Source organism: Berghia stephanieae, chromosome 4, assembly GCF_034508935.2.
Source record: "Berghia stephanieae isolate SIO BIC M18660-M18661 chromosome 4, UCSD_Bste_1.3, whole genome shotgun sequence".
Lineage (NCBI taxonomy): Eukaryota > Metazoa > Mollusca > Gastropoda > Nudibranchia > Aeolidiidae > Berghia > Berghia stephanieae.
Window position 1 is genome coordinate 31,061,575 of NC_088363.1, and position 15,434 is coordinate 31,077,008.

Sequence of the window (15,434 nt, forward strand, 5' to 3'; positions counted from 1 at the left end):
ATGATGAAAAAATGAATGATGCAACTTTGATTAATACCGTGATTAAATGAATGGTTAGAATTTTGGAGGGGGTATCTGATGATGATGATGATGATGATGATGATGGTGATGAGGTGGAGGGATGGATGGAGGTTGATGAAAAGGAGGAGATGAGAAGGAGAATTGTATTGATGGTGTTAAATATGGTAACTTACAATTTCTAGCAAGATGATGTTGATGTTGATTGAGAGGTGAGCTTTTTTTAAGAATTAAGATAAATAGACAGAGACGCCAATTTTAAATTTGGCTCACATGAGTTTCAGACACCACTCGTAGGAATTTCAATGCCGAAATGGAATTTCCGCACACAAGAAAAAGGAATTGGAATGGTATTTGGCATTGTGTTTACGTTTTGTATAGTTCTAAATAGATAACTGATTAGAATTATACTATGATACATAAACACATTGCCAAATACAATCCCAAAGTTTCCTTATTTCAAATGAAGTAAAGCACCAAAATCAAATGGTAGAGATTGTAGTACTGGTGGTAGTGAGGATGATGTGGTGTTGGTGGTTGTAGAAATAGTGGTAGTGATGATGAAGATGTGATAGTGGTTGTTGTAGTAGTAGTAGTGTTAGTAATGATGATGTGGTGGTGGTTGTAGTAGCAGTGGTAGTGATGATGATGTGGTGGTGGTGGTTGTGATGAAGATGAGGTGGTGGTTGTAGTAGTGGTGGTAGTGATGATGTGGTAGTGATGATGATGTGGTAGCTGTTGTAGTAGTATTAGTGGTAGTGATGATGATGTGGTGGTTGTAGTAGTAGTGGTAGTGATGATGTGGTGGTAGTGGTTGTAGTAGTAGTGTTAGTAATGATGTGGTGGTAGTGGTTGTAGTAGTAGTTGTAATGATGATTGGTGGTGGTGCTTGTAGTATATGGTAATGATGTGTGTGGTGATGGTTGTAGTAGTAGTGGTAATGATGTGTGGTGGTGTGGTTGTAGTAGTAGTGGTAGTGATGATGTGGTGGTGGTGGTTGTAGTAGTAGTGGTAGTGATGCTGATGTGCTAGTGGTGGTTCGTAATAGTAGTGGTAGTTGCAGTGATGATGATGTAGTGTGGTGGTTGTTGCAGTAGTAGTGGTAGTGATGATGTGGTTGGTGGTGGTTGTAGTAGTAGTGGTAATGATGATATGGTGTGGTGGTGGTTGTGGTTGTAGTAGTAGTGGTAGTGATGATGTGGTGTTGGTGGTGTGTAGTAATAGTGGTAGTGATGATGTGTGGTGGGTGTAGATTGTAGTAGTAGTGGTATGATGTTGATGTGTGATGTGGTGGTGGGGTAGTAGTACTGCCGTGATATGAGAAAAAGACGCATAACGGGAAAACCTACTTTTCAGGAAACGCAAAAAACCGTTTTACTTAATAACATTGCAACTATTGGCTCGAATCTAAAAGAATTAATAGGTAATTAAAGAATATTTTTTTTGTTATTTTATTCATGGAACTTGAAAACTAAAATATTTGTATTAACTGTGTAATTCACCAAAAGACCTTTGCCAAATCCATGATTGAAAATTGATTGACACATGTCTTTGACAGACAGACGCAAAAATATTATGCGTCCATCGCACTTTCGGATGTGTATCCAGTGTGTGACAAACGGACGCATATTGTTTTTGCGTCTGTTTGTCATAGACATGGCTAGTTTAGCGGTAATGTGCATAATGATATACAGTGTCATGTGAGGACGCATATCGCCCATTGTTAAGCTATAATAAGCAAAAACACCATAATCACGGGTCCCTTGAATAATCGGAAGAAACCAATCAAAAACATATAGGATATCAAGCTGAACATGCTTTATTATTTCAGAACAATGGCACCAGTCATGTAAATTTTCATAATAGTTTCATTTGCAGTGATTTGATTAGCATTATTTGTATAACTAATACTAACTCTCTTTCTCTCCCTCTTTCGTTATAGTTCACTAACATGGAGTTTGCCTTTGTAATCCTCGCTAATATTATCACATACATATTATACATTCCATCTCTTCTATTTAGATAATGAATTGAATCATTACTTAGGCGTAAACGTTGCGTGCTCGTACACATTGTTTGGAAGAGCAACGTTTCCAACTAGTCAGTGAATGATGAAGGGACATTCACTTGTAGGATTTGCAAAGAATTTTACTCGTGGAGCTGGTTGGTAGGTCTATCCATACTTTCGTCTATTGGGGCGGAGGGGGGAGGGGAGGGGGGCGTCAAACCCACAAGTTGTTTCACGATCTCATCCTTCTTGTAAATCCTACACCCCTGGGTTTTGTACGAAACTTTGGCGTACAAACAAATCCGCGTTTCAGAATGTCACATTCGTTGAAGGTATCTTCTTCAAAGCTATTTTGAAGAAGAGTGTCTTTGGTGACCCTCGCCTGAATTCAGCACAAACAATCTTAGCTAGGTAGGGACGATTGTAAGCTTTGCTCAACAGATAACTACTGACTCCAGAATCCCAGTTGGCAAAGTCATTAAACCTCAACGGCATTGTCTGGCAGCCTGCTTCTACGACACATTCTTCAAATTCATTGAGATCAAAGATTTTGCCGTCTTTCCGCCTCAGAACTCTTTGGATTCCGGCATGGGTGGAATCAGCTGCCATAAAAGTATGACCAGGCTCTAAATAGTTGATTGTGATGGTGCTTGCTTTTGTAGTAGTCTAATCATACAAGATGAAGTAACATAGTATAAAGGGTATACTTTATAATTTGGGCGCTACAGTTATCCAGTCAGAGTGTCACAGATTCGGCATCACGCTTATATATTAAGTAAGAAGCTGATGCAAGGTCTTCATCTTTTCGTCCTAAAATTGATTCATTCCATATCACGGCAATGTCCTTTTCACTTTTTTTGCAGTCCACTGGTGCAAATGTCTCTTTGAATAAGACCAATCTGCTTGTGAACATGGTTCTGTTAAACTGATTCATTCTCGGCAGCAAAATCGCTTTTTGCAGATCAGCGGCAAACACTGGATGGGCTGTGTTGGCGTTTTCGTTCTTGTCTGGATCCTGTTGATACCTCTCTAGCATTTCTGTATCGTGTCCGATGGATGATTTTATCGGCACACGGTTCACACCTTTCTTCACAGTTGCATAGTTGTTTGTGCAACAAGAAGGACTTACATTTTTCACATTCTTCTTGAACAAGGCTTGTGAGATGTTAAGTTCTTTAAATGCAGAATAGTAGAGTTTCTTTGATATGGATTTTCCATTGACTGCGCAAAAGTTTTCGTGCATATCATTGATGATCAGATCAGATGGTAAATATCTCCTGAAAAGCGCGTGTTCACGTCTATAATGAAAAATGCTTGTTTTATATTTCTCTATGTGTTCATGGATAATGCTGTGGTCAATCTTGTGCCAGGGACTATGACGTCCACGATTGTCAACTAGGGGTACTTCTATGACATTGTTTTCGTTAACACCAACATCCTTGAAAGCGCTCCTTATCAGTTTGCCATTATTAGCTTTGAATCCGAGAGTAGTAAAGAAGAGCTTTTTGCACACAGGATGGAAGACTCCATCTTCCTGTTTCATTGTATATTTGCATGTACATGACTAGGCAATTTTCTCCTTGGAAAGAATGCCTTCGCACTGATCTCTGCATTCTGTTTTACTTACCCAAGTCCGTACAAATTTGCGCTGGTCCTTCCAATCCTCTCCCCAAAACATCTGTTAAGCTCCCGTCGCTGGTACTCCAAGAATCTGTCACGGCATTTTTTGGAGCAGGTCGGCGCACAACCTTCCAAGACCGAATGCTTTTCTCTCATTCGCAAAAGCTTGTGTATTTCCTAGTCTGCTTTTTGTATCCGCGTCTTGTGCTTTCTCTTTTTGAGTGAGTAGAACTGTCTCTATCTCTAGATCTGGTGTAGTCATTGTTTCACTCTGCTATCGTGGTCTCTGTAATCGATGACACACCTGGAACATGCTCTCCTTCAGATATTTCTCCTTAACCGGTAAAGGATGCCGGCGTGGCAGTTTCGGACAAATACTCTTCCTCTTCAGCAAATGGAACTCTAGGGCAGTGGTTTCGGCGACATATTTAGAAGCAAGTTCCAAATACATTTCAAATTCTGAGTCACTATCTAAACTTTGTTTCTCAATGGTAAATTCAACACAAAATCCATATCGTTTGCATCTGCTTCTTTAATCTCAACAGCCAGTTTACGTGCTTCTACTGCAGATTTTCATATCGGTGTTTAGGTAAACCTATCTAGCTCGTCTCCTCCGTTTTTCTTGTTGTCCGTGGTTTCTTTAAATCTTTTCCTCTCTGCTTTTATGACACTCATACATCATGTAATTCCTCCTGATAGAGGTTTCACTATTGATCTGAGCTAGCTGTTTCAATGGAATGTCAATATCTGAATCACCGGAGTCTGATTGTCATGATTTATTTAATCTGGGTTGGCTGAGGTGGAGGTACCGGTGGCCTTTTTAGGGGTTCGATCATATCTGATGAAAGAGATATAAATATGGATATTCAAAAATTGAACCGGAGTGGACTTATTCATTAAAATAATCTTTATCATAAAGTAACGTTGTTATGATATGATATTGAGTTACAGTTGCTTGCCTTTCCCAAAAGAATATTGAAACAGGTTATTGAGGGCTAATTGGATGCATAGCTAGAGACGTATTGTCTCAGTAGTTAAGGTTTTCACTTTGAATCAGAAGGTACCGAGTCCGACACAGTCCTAGGTTGGTTTTCAGGCCCGATTGGTTTTATGTCCACTGTCCTGATCCCAAGCAAGGGGGGGGGGGGGAGGTGCGCAGTGCGCCACTTTAGTAGAAAGCTGGGGGAGATGGTTGGAGGGGGTGTTCATTTTCACCAAAGAAGGGGTTTGACCGAAGAATTCAACCACAGCAAATTACAGGGACAGTATTTTTTCTATTTAAGAATGAATTTTAAGTTTAATAAGATCAGAAGGAGGGAGGGGAGGTTCGCGAAAATTCCGAACATTAATGGATGGGGGGGGGGGGGGGGGGTCTTATTTGATACACTAGAATACTACTACTACTACTACTACTACTACTACTACTACTACTACTACTACTACTACTACTACTACTACTACTCCTACTACTACTACTACTACTACTACTACTACTACTACTATTACTACTACTACTACTACTACTACTACTACTACTACTATTGTACATACAAATGCTTTCACTGCTACTACTAATACGACTACTACTTATTCTACAACTTATACTTTCATAGTGATATAACGATGATGATTAAAATAATAACATTAATATTAATAATTGTCATCATAATGATAATCATAAATATAGTACATGTAATAACAATAACAGTAGTGCTATTAGCATGTAAATCAATATTTGTCTAAGTTAAATATCAGAAACACAGATAAACCGTCAATAGCAAATAATTATTAAACATCCTCACTAATATATGACAAGTAATTATATGATTATATACATAAAATCTTTGATCACTTGAATAGGAAAAGGATAAAACTCACCCGAGGAAATGAAGAATTCACACCAAAACAACAATTTACTCGTACGTCTTTGATGATTGACTATTTGATGAAAATTGGAGAACAATGATATGTTCTTTTCATCGTCACCAGTCGTAATACAAACGGACGCATATATCTTAATTTTTGGAGAGTGTCTTGGCAGAAAGTCGCATATCCGAAATGCGTCTTTTTGTGAAAGACAAATTATGTCATTCGGTGGACGAATAAGAGAAAAAGACGCATATTACAAAATGCGACCTTCTGTCATATCCACATTCAATATGCGTCGATCTGTCATTCCTCGAAACGAATTTAAACCAAATTAGGTCAAGTCGCATATTTTCAAAATGAAACAGCTTTTTTATTTTCAATGATTGAGTTACCAAACCCAGATAGAAAAATGCGCCTTTCTCTCAAGTATGTGAATCCCAGAAAATGTCAATTTGACCTAGATACCGATATGCGTCTTTCTTCCCTATCACGGCAGAGTAGTGGTAGTGATAATGTGGTGTCGTGGTTGTAGTAGTAGAGGTAGTGATGATGATGTGGTGGTGGTGATGGTTGTAGTAGTGATGATGATGTGGTGGTGGTGGTTGTAATAGTGATGGTAGTTGTGGTAGTGGTAGTGATGATGATGTGGTGCTGGTTGTAGTAGTAGTGGTAGTGATGATGATGATGTGGTGGTGGTTGTAGTAGTAGTGGTAGTGATGATGTGGTGTTGGTGGTAGTTGTAGTAATAGTGGTAGTGATGATGATGTGGTGGTGGTGATTGTAGTAGTAGTGGTAGTGATGTTGATGTGGCGGTGGTGGGGTAGTAGTAGTGGTAGTGATAATGTGGTGTCGTGGTTGTAGTAGTAGAGGTAGTGATGATGATGTGGTGGTGGTGGTGGTTGTAGTAGTGATGATGATGTGGTGGTGGTGGTTGTAATAGTGATGGTAGTTGTGGTAGTGGTAGTGATGATGATGTGGTGCTGGTTGTATTAGTAGTGGTAGTGATGATGATGATGTGGTGGTGGTTGCAGTAGTAGTGGTAGTGATGATGGTTATAATTCTAGTGGCAGTGATGATGATGTGGTGGTTGGAAGGGGGGGGGGGCGTCCTTGGAAGAATTTGACCTCACCGGAATTTGACGGAAGTTGCCCGGAACCAGGAATTTTTTGCTCCAGACCAGAGTTTTTTCAGGTGAAACCGGAGTTTTGGCATCACAGAATAGACTATCAATGACAATTTCATTTTGATGTGTACAAACAAGATCATCCGGTTTTGTTTTGACTCAAGGCAACAGCTCAAAGTTTCGCTCGACGACAGATGATGGCTAAGATGACACTATAGTTTTTAAATTACCTTTAAATTATTTTTCAATTGCTAAATTAGATTTTAAAAGATACACACAACAAACATCATGGTGGGATTGGCAATCACAATGAATATATATCCATGAACAGAAATAATAACAAACGACGCGATAAATTCATTGTATCAACAGGTAATCCAGCGTAACTGTGGTGTGTAATGTGTACTATAACACACAAACTTTGTTGACAATCAAATATCGCGGGGTTTTAAATTTTAAGCCCAGCAGAGAACTCGCGCAATTCGGTTGGACAGGCCCGATACTATTTTTAGAAGGCCCTGGTTCGAGGATATTTATATATATGTATCACACGCTCTTGCTCTTTCTCGGTCTCTCTACTTCCCCTTCACCCCCCCCCCCCCCAAAAAAAAAAAAAAACCCCAATAAATAAACAAACAAACAAACAAAAATGTTTAACTACGACGAGGACGACGACGACGATGGTGATAATGATGATGATAATGATGTCGCTGCTGCTGCTGCTGCTGCTGCTGATGATGATGATGATGAGATGATGATGATGATGATGATGATGATATTATTATTATTTATTATTATTATTATTATTATATTTATTATTTTTATTATTATTATTATGTGATGATGATGATGATGATGATGATAATGATGATGATGATACTGATGATGATAATGATAATGAAGACGATGATTATTATCATTATTGTTATCATTATTATGTGATGATGATGATGATGATGATGATGACGACGACGACGACGACGATGATGATGATGATGATGATGATGATGATAATGATGATGATGATATAACGATGATGTTACTGGGTTATTGTTAGAAGAAAAAAAAAAGAGTTGTTTTAATTGGAAAACTGAAAAGTGTTCATGCATGAGACTGTGTGTTTAATCAATATGAGTCCTGCGTTTTGATTACTTCACAACCAGTCATAGTATTAGTATATTAAGGGTTATCACATCTCACACGTAGCTTTTTAAACAATGTGTCCTATATAGAAATATTTCTCCGTGTTAACTACCGTACCTTAAAGCCATATCCACATTGTCATACAATTACCGGTAGCATTAGATTCAGTTAGTTGATCACCCCTTTGGATGAGTAAAGTTATCCGATTTTAGTTTGTAGTATACCGTTAAGTCACCTCTATAAATAAAACACAACGCTATTTTATGTCATCGTCGCTAAAGATACACATGATATTACTAATCTGATAATGTAATATTTACGTCATATGGAGAACTTAATCGGGTTTAAACTTAAAAACACGCTTGTTATTCTTAAACTCGTGTAGAAAATTGCCCTGTCATGTCTTTACTTTTTGATGTAATTTTTTTTTTTTTTGTGACCTCGAAATCATTGATCACGCCGGCACGAAGGTATTGAAGATCGTTATTGTGGTCAATAACCATTTTGTCTCTGCGCTTGCCGTACTTTTAACATATAAATGACACGGCTTCAGCCTGATAATGTAACCGCGTCTTTAGAGAATTAAGGCCATCTGTATCCACCGCTCCATGAGTTGTTTACATTTTCATTAAAACAAATCACATCTACACACCCCGCGAAATTTTATCTTCATTTTGCGGCGATTCTCGGCTTGGTGAGGTTGGGAAACCGTAATCTCATTTTCTTTCTAACTTATAGGCCTATATTTTGTATTTTTACTAATCAACACCCCTTTTTGACGGTACCGTCGAGTTTTTATATGTATTGTATTATAATTATTTGTATTGTACTATTCCCATGACTAATCGCCAGTTTCTAGATCATTTCAGAGTTCACAGAAAGAGTGCAAAGGAGAGCAACAAAACTTATCACACACCTGAAAGACAAAACATACTGTGAGAGATTGAAAGAATTAAATCTCCCGACCTTAGATTACAGGAGAAGAAGGGGAGATATGATCCAAACATATAAAATAGTAAAGGGAATAGACAGGGTAGAGGCAGGATTCCTTAAACCAAACAAGAACATTCAGACACGAGGAAACAGCAAGAAACTGAAAAAAGAACGTTTTAAAACAAATGAAAGAAGGAACTTTTTTTCATCTAGAATTGTAAATAACTGGAATAAACTACAAGAAACCACAGTATCAGCAAAAATTTGAATAAATTCAAAGCAGAGTTGGAGATAAGCAACACCCTAGGAAACAAGTTCAATTATAAAAATTGGTCCAATCATTAATAGATGAGGAGGAGCGAAGGAGACTACACCAAGTCTAAAAGCTCTATACAGAGGTATCCAGGTATAGGTAAGTTGGAAGACGACGGAGGACAAGACCGGATTCATTTTGTAAGATTTCATCTAGAATGGTAAGTTTTCAGGGGCTTTTTTCAGTTTCGTTTGTCATTTTCTTGGACTCCAACATTATCCCACCACCAGTGTCTAATCACTATTAATTGTTTGAGTTTCAGATGGACCATCCAGGAAGACAACGAAATTTCAAGGGAGTCGACATCATCTACAGGTAAGAAATTTAATCTTTTTATCGTGATTAAAAAAAAATCATGTTTGAATTTTACAAACTGAAATAGTAAATACCGAAATGCCACCTTAGATTGCCTTCATCATTAATCAACATGAAGTATTTATGAAAGTGAACAGATTCATGGAGATAATTCATATTCGAGAGGTTAACTGTTGAGGTAAAAAAAAAACAAACAAAAAACAAAAAACATCGAAGTTAATGTTAATTATATTAGGTGGTGAGACTGCATTTCTTTCAAAACATAATTTCTTCAATAATCTATTTATATACAAATTCAAAATATTAACAAGAATTACGTTTTTCAAAAATTCACTACAGGACGGAATCAAGAGACCGGATTGGATCGTGTATTCTTCAAAGGATTGGATTCGTAACGGAGACTTCATCACGAGGTAGGAATTATATTTCTCTCCTCTCTCTCTCTCTCTCTCTCTCTCTCTCTCTCTCTCTCTCTCCTCTCTCTCTCTCTCTCTCTCTCTCTCCCTCCTCTCTCTCTCTCTCTCTCTCTCTCTCTCACTTCTCTTCTCTCTCTCTCTCTCTCCTCTCTCTCTCTCTCCTCTCTCTCTCTTCTCCTCTCTCTCTCTCTCTCTCTTCTCTCTCTCTCTCTCTCTCCTCCCTCTCTCTCCCCTCTCTCTCTCTCTCTCTCTCTCTCTCTCTCTCTCTCTCTTTCTTTCTTTCTTTCTCTTGGCTCAGTTTACCGGGGAAAGAGTTGTAGGGTAAGGACATGATATTTTAATAATTATTGCTTAACAATTAATTTGACAATGATTGGATAAATGATAAAGTACGAGTACGACAACTTTTTAACAGCTGTAGACTGTATAAACTCTTACTGAAGAAAAAAAATTAGACGATAAAAGAAACCACAAGGCACCAAGTGATCAAAGATATGAAACTATTCGAAACTTATGGCACATATCAATGTAATATTATAATTTGCTGGCTGATGATCATATAGTAGCTTTGTCTATAATATTTTTGAGGACTTTCCTTTAAATATATGTAATGTTATTCGTTTGCGTTGTGTTGTAGATGTTCGAGATACCTAGGCCTAGTGCTCTAGACTCTAGATATAGAATCTAAGTCTTAATTTCTTACACTACAGATACTAGACGTCTACGCTTACAGTTAAAGCTTTATTCGTTGTAGTAAATTCATTCCGAATCCAAATAAAATAAAATGGATGGATTTCAATTTCAGGGTCCGTAATATCGAACCAAATTGGTCACCCCAAATTATCTGTACACGCCCATACACAATTCCATTATCCATACGCTTCACTACAGTGTGTCACATAACTATACTATAACGCTGTCACATAAAGCCTTTTCATAGCGCTCTTTTTCACGGTGTATTGAATTTTTTTTTTATATAATAAAAAAATCTTGCACTAGACTAGACATAAAAATCGACATTCATACCAATCTGAACTGAATTCATCTGATGAGTATAATCCACATTAATTAGACTGTTAACGTTTTTTTCAAAAGTAAATTGAATTTGAAAGCATTGAATTCAATAGCTTTTAACAGCCTCATAAGCCAAATATTATAAACTTTGTCAGCCAATATTGGAGGTCAAAATAATTAACTGAGTTATACCCCTTTGTATTTTAAGAACTGAGATTCTTTGCAGGTGATTTTTACAATGAAGCACCTCAAAATACAAGGAAAGCTTTCATGTGCTTATAGAAATAGTGAAATAACGATAAGTGTTCAATTGTAAGCTTCAATTTATTAGACAAAGACAGATACTGTCTTACAATTCAATACTTACCGTTATTTTTTTCTTCGAGCTTCAATCAGCACCATTTTAATTATAGAAATAGTGTATCTGCACAATATATCAAACTTTGAAAAAAATCCCAGCCAACAATTTGATGTATACGGGAATTGTAGAATGAACAAATCTAATTTATGACTGTTTTGTTAGACTCCGATCTCACCATTTTCTGATCCATTGTTTGGAATCCACAAACAAAGAGTTTTACAAACTGAAATCATAGATTCCAGTATTCCACCTTAGATTGCCTTCAGTATTAACCAACATTTGGTATTTACAGAAGTGACAATTTTTCTCCTGATAATTCATTATCAAGAATTTGATTTTATTTTTTTAATTTGCGAGGTCAAAAAATTATTAGTTACTATTATCATTAAGTGCAAGGCTGCATATCTTTCAAAACATAATTTCTTTGCTCATTATCTGTTTACAAATTCAAAACATAATCAAGAAATACATCTTTTATTTTTAATTCACTAAAGGACGGCATGAAGATACAGGATTACATCGTGTATTCATCAAAAGATTGTATTCGTAATGGAGATCCAATCTTGAGGTAGGTATTCCATTTAGCTCTCTCTCTCTCTCTCTCTCTCTCTCTCTCTCTCTCTCTCTCTCTCTCTCTCTCTCTCTTTCTCTCTCTCTCTCTCTCTCTTTCTCTCTCTCTTTCTGTCTCTCTCTCTCAAACCTTCTGTATCTCTCCGTCTCTCTCTATCTCTTTTTCTGTCTCTCTGTTGGCTTAGTTAACTGGTGAAGTAAAATACTAGCGAAAGAGTGAAAATGGAAAGGCTTCATATGGGAACAAATCAGACAATGGACGTTTCGGGTACAAACCCTTCGTCAGTACAACAATATACACAAATAAACGTGGAAAACAAATAAAATATAATGAAAAATAACTTGTATCGCCTCAACCCCCCCCCCCCTCCCCTTTTTTATTTTTTAATTTTTTAATTTTTTTTTTCTGTTGACGTTGTTGCTTTGTTTGTTTGTTTGTTTTTTTTGTGTTTTTTTTTGTTTTGTTTTTTTGTTGTTTTTTTTTCTCTTCTCTCCCCTCTTTTCTATCAATCTATCTATCTACCTATCTATCTATCTATCTATCTATGCGGGTGGTTGGATGGGAGCATCACCCTTGAATCATATACCTATGATTTTCGCATGGGTGTACGATCCGATAGTGATGTCGTTTCTTCTTCTCTTTACTAGCCTATCCTGCTTCTTTGGTTTGTGATTGTATTTTTGACAGGGGATATTTTTTTTTCCGTAAATCTTCTGCCTGTTTGTTCTTGGTTATTTATAATTTAGCTTATGATATCTTTAGGTTATGATTTTGATTTACATTTGTACTATTTTTGTTAGATTGCTTGTTTTTTTGTTTCAGCGGTCTCTCATATAACCTCAATTGTGTTGGAAGAGACCTAAAGCAACAAACAAACAAAAAAATATCTATCTATCTATCTATCTATCTGTCTATCCATCTATCTATCTATCTATCTATTTATCTGTATATTCCACTTTACTATCGCATCGCCATCTGATCGTTCGTATTTCCTTCACGAAGATTCGACCTTCGCTCATCCAACAAACCCCCCCCCCCCCCCCCACCTCCGCCGTGACTCTTTCACCTCGCCCTCTCCAACGCCCCCTACTGTTTCACAACAGCTTTATACTACTACTATTACTACTACTACTACTATACTACTACTACTACTACTACTACTACTACTACTACTACTACTACTACTACTACTACTACTACTACTACTACCACTTATATGTCTTTTATCTTCCATTATTTTCTGGAAAGTTCTGTTCCCTGACGCTGACCTTTTCTTATCAATTAGATCACCCCCTGGGGCACCCTATCCTCTACCCACGCCATGCTAACATTTCATTCATACTGCAACCACCATTGAGTACAGACGATACAAGTTATTTTTCATTATATTTTATTTGTTTTCCATGTTTATTTGTGTATTGTTGTGCTGACGAAGGGTTTGTACCCGAAACGTCCATTGTCTGTTTTGTTCCCATACGAAGCCTTTCCATTTTCACTCTTTCATTAGTATTTTACGACACCGGCCTCAGGCAGCCCTTACCGTTTTCTACTCAACTGGTGAAGGCGTTGTATAGAAAGGACGTTTTGATAATTCGATAATAGTCTTGCTAAACATCAACTAATTAAATAGATAAGGAATGGATAAATGAAAAAGATTTAAATAAGAGGACACAAACAGCTGTAACACATTGGTGATCAATAATTAGATAGTGAAAAAAACAAAAGTCCCGTGATATGAAACTCATTGAATGCATTGTTTGGAAAGCACTGACAAGAGTCCGTTCAAAGAAAACGCATAGACTAAAATATATTTCAATTGATCAAGGTAGTGAATATCAGTCAAAACTCACAGGTTACAGCAATTATAATTACTACTTTTAAGTTTAATTTAATACAAGCTGTTTGCAGGGCTTCTGACCGACAAGTTTCTAAAGATAACACTTACAACAATTAGGGGAAATTTGTCTTTAGAGTCTATTCCAAGGGAATACTGGAATAACCCAGACGTCAGCCGCAGTGCTGCACTTCAAACTGAGCTTGGGCGAGGTGACTTGCTCAAGGCCACACAGCGCAGCCGGTATTCGAACTCGGGACCTTTGGGATACAAAACAAAAACTGTACCACTGAGCCACACTTCCCCACCCAACTGAAACTGAAACAGTGATAAAGATCAATGTATCCTGCCAAAAAACATGGTTTTAAAGAGTTCACAAGTGATAAAATTAATAAAACTGGCCCACCATTGAAAGAAACTGTGTCTTTATCCTTACTGTAAAATATTTTCTCGTCATTTAGCTAACAACAACTACAAAGTAAAATTGCTTATAGTTATAGTAGTAGAATTCTTTTTTTTACTAATGTTATATATTGAAATTGGTTTGAGTATAAACTCTCATCAGTGTCATAAGATCTGTCTGTGCTGCACGATTAATAGCCTTGTGCTATGTCTTCATTTAGAAGTTAGCTTTTGAGGCTCAACAGGGGAACAGAACTTGTCACAATGTTTTAGTAGTTAACCAGTTGAGCTATCGGGATGAATGTAAAGATGATCTGAACGTTAGTAGTGAGACTGCATTTCTTTCAAAACATAACTTCTTCGATCACAACATAAACAAGAATAACGTTTTTTATTATTTTCTCAAGGATGGACAGGATTGGATTGTATATTCTTCATAGGACTGGAGCCTTCTCTTTGAGGTAGGAATGTCTGTTGGTCTTCTTTCTCTCTCTCCCTCTCTCTACCTCCCTCACCCTCTTCCTCTCTCTCTCTCTCTCTCTCTCTCTCTCTCTCTCTCTCTCTCTCTTTCTCTTTCTCTTTCTCTCTCTCTCTCTCTTTCTCTCTCTCTTTCTCTTTCTCTTTCTCTCTCTTTCTCTTTCTCTCTCTCTCTCTCTCTTTCTCTCTCTCTCTCTCTCTCTTTCTCTCTCTCCCTCTCTCTCTCTATCTCTCTCTTTCTCTCTCTCTCTCTCTCTCTCTCTCTCTCTCTCTCTCTGTGTTCCTCTTAGTGGGGACCTGTGCTTGTGTCAGGATGAGACATTTAGATGATCTCAAACTAAGTACATTGATAGTGGCTCTACATCTACATCTGTTCCCTATTTGATCTCTGTCTCCCTTTTTCTTGGTTACTTTGATTGTAATTCTAGAAATTTTTACTATCCCACTTTCTTCCTTTTTCCTGGCGCTGATATTACCTAAATGTGTGGCAAGCGCCGTAAATCCCTTAAAAACGAACATACTACAACTACTACAAGCACCACCAGCATTACTACTACTACTACTGCTACTGCTACTACTAGTACTACTACTACTACTACTACTACTACTACTACTACTACTACTACTACTACTACTACTACTACTACTACTACTACTACTAATACTACTACTACTACTACTACTACTAATCTCTAATACTACTTCTACTACTACTACTACTACTACTGAACTACTACTACTAATCTCTAATACTACTTCTACTACTACTAATCAGTGATGCCAAAACTCAGGTCTCACCGGAAAAAAACTCTGGTCGGGAGCCAAAAATTTCGGTAGCGGGCAACATCCGTCAAATTCCGGTGAGGTCAATTTGTTCCAAGGATAACCCCCCCCCCCCCCTTTTCCAAACACTTCATCATCATCACTGCCACTAATATTACAACCATCGTATCGTTACTACTACTACAACCACCACCACCACATCATCATTACCACTGCTACTATAATCACCACCAC

The 15,434-nt window shown here is 37.4% G+C and overlaps 1 protein-coding gene and 1 long non-coding RNA gene across 2 annotated transcripts in view; one reads left to right on the forward strand and one right to left on the reverse strand.

The window, feature by feature from the left end:
• Positions 1-6,866, reverse strand: part of LOC144970413 (BTB/POZ domain-containing protein 17-like) — a 90,415-nt gene extending 83,549 nt beyond the window's left edge. Inside the window, exon 1 of the mRNA XM_078910016.1 lies at positions 6,645-6,866. Coding sequence (XP_078766142.1) covers positions 6,645-6,781 — 137 coding nt within the window. The 5' untranslated portion in view covers positions 6,782-6,866. The remainder of the gene's footprint in view (positions 1-6,644) is intronic.
• A 3,338-nt stretch (positions 6,867-10,204) lies between these two features.
• The window catches only part of LOC144970414 (uncharacterized), a 7,359-nt gene continuing 2,129 nt past the window's right edge, over positions 10,205-15,434 (forward strand). Inside the window, exons 1-3 of the long non-coding RNA XR_013644948.1 lie at positions 10,205-10,286; positions 11,628-11,701; positions 14,348-14,401. This is a non-coding gene — a long non-coding RNA (uncharacterized LOC144970414). The remainder of the gene's footprint in view (positions 10,287-11,627; positions 11,702-14,347; positions 14,402-15,434) is intronic.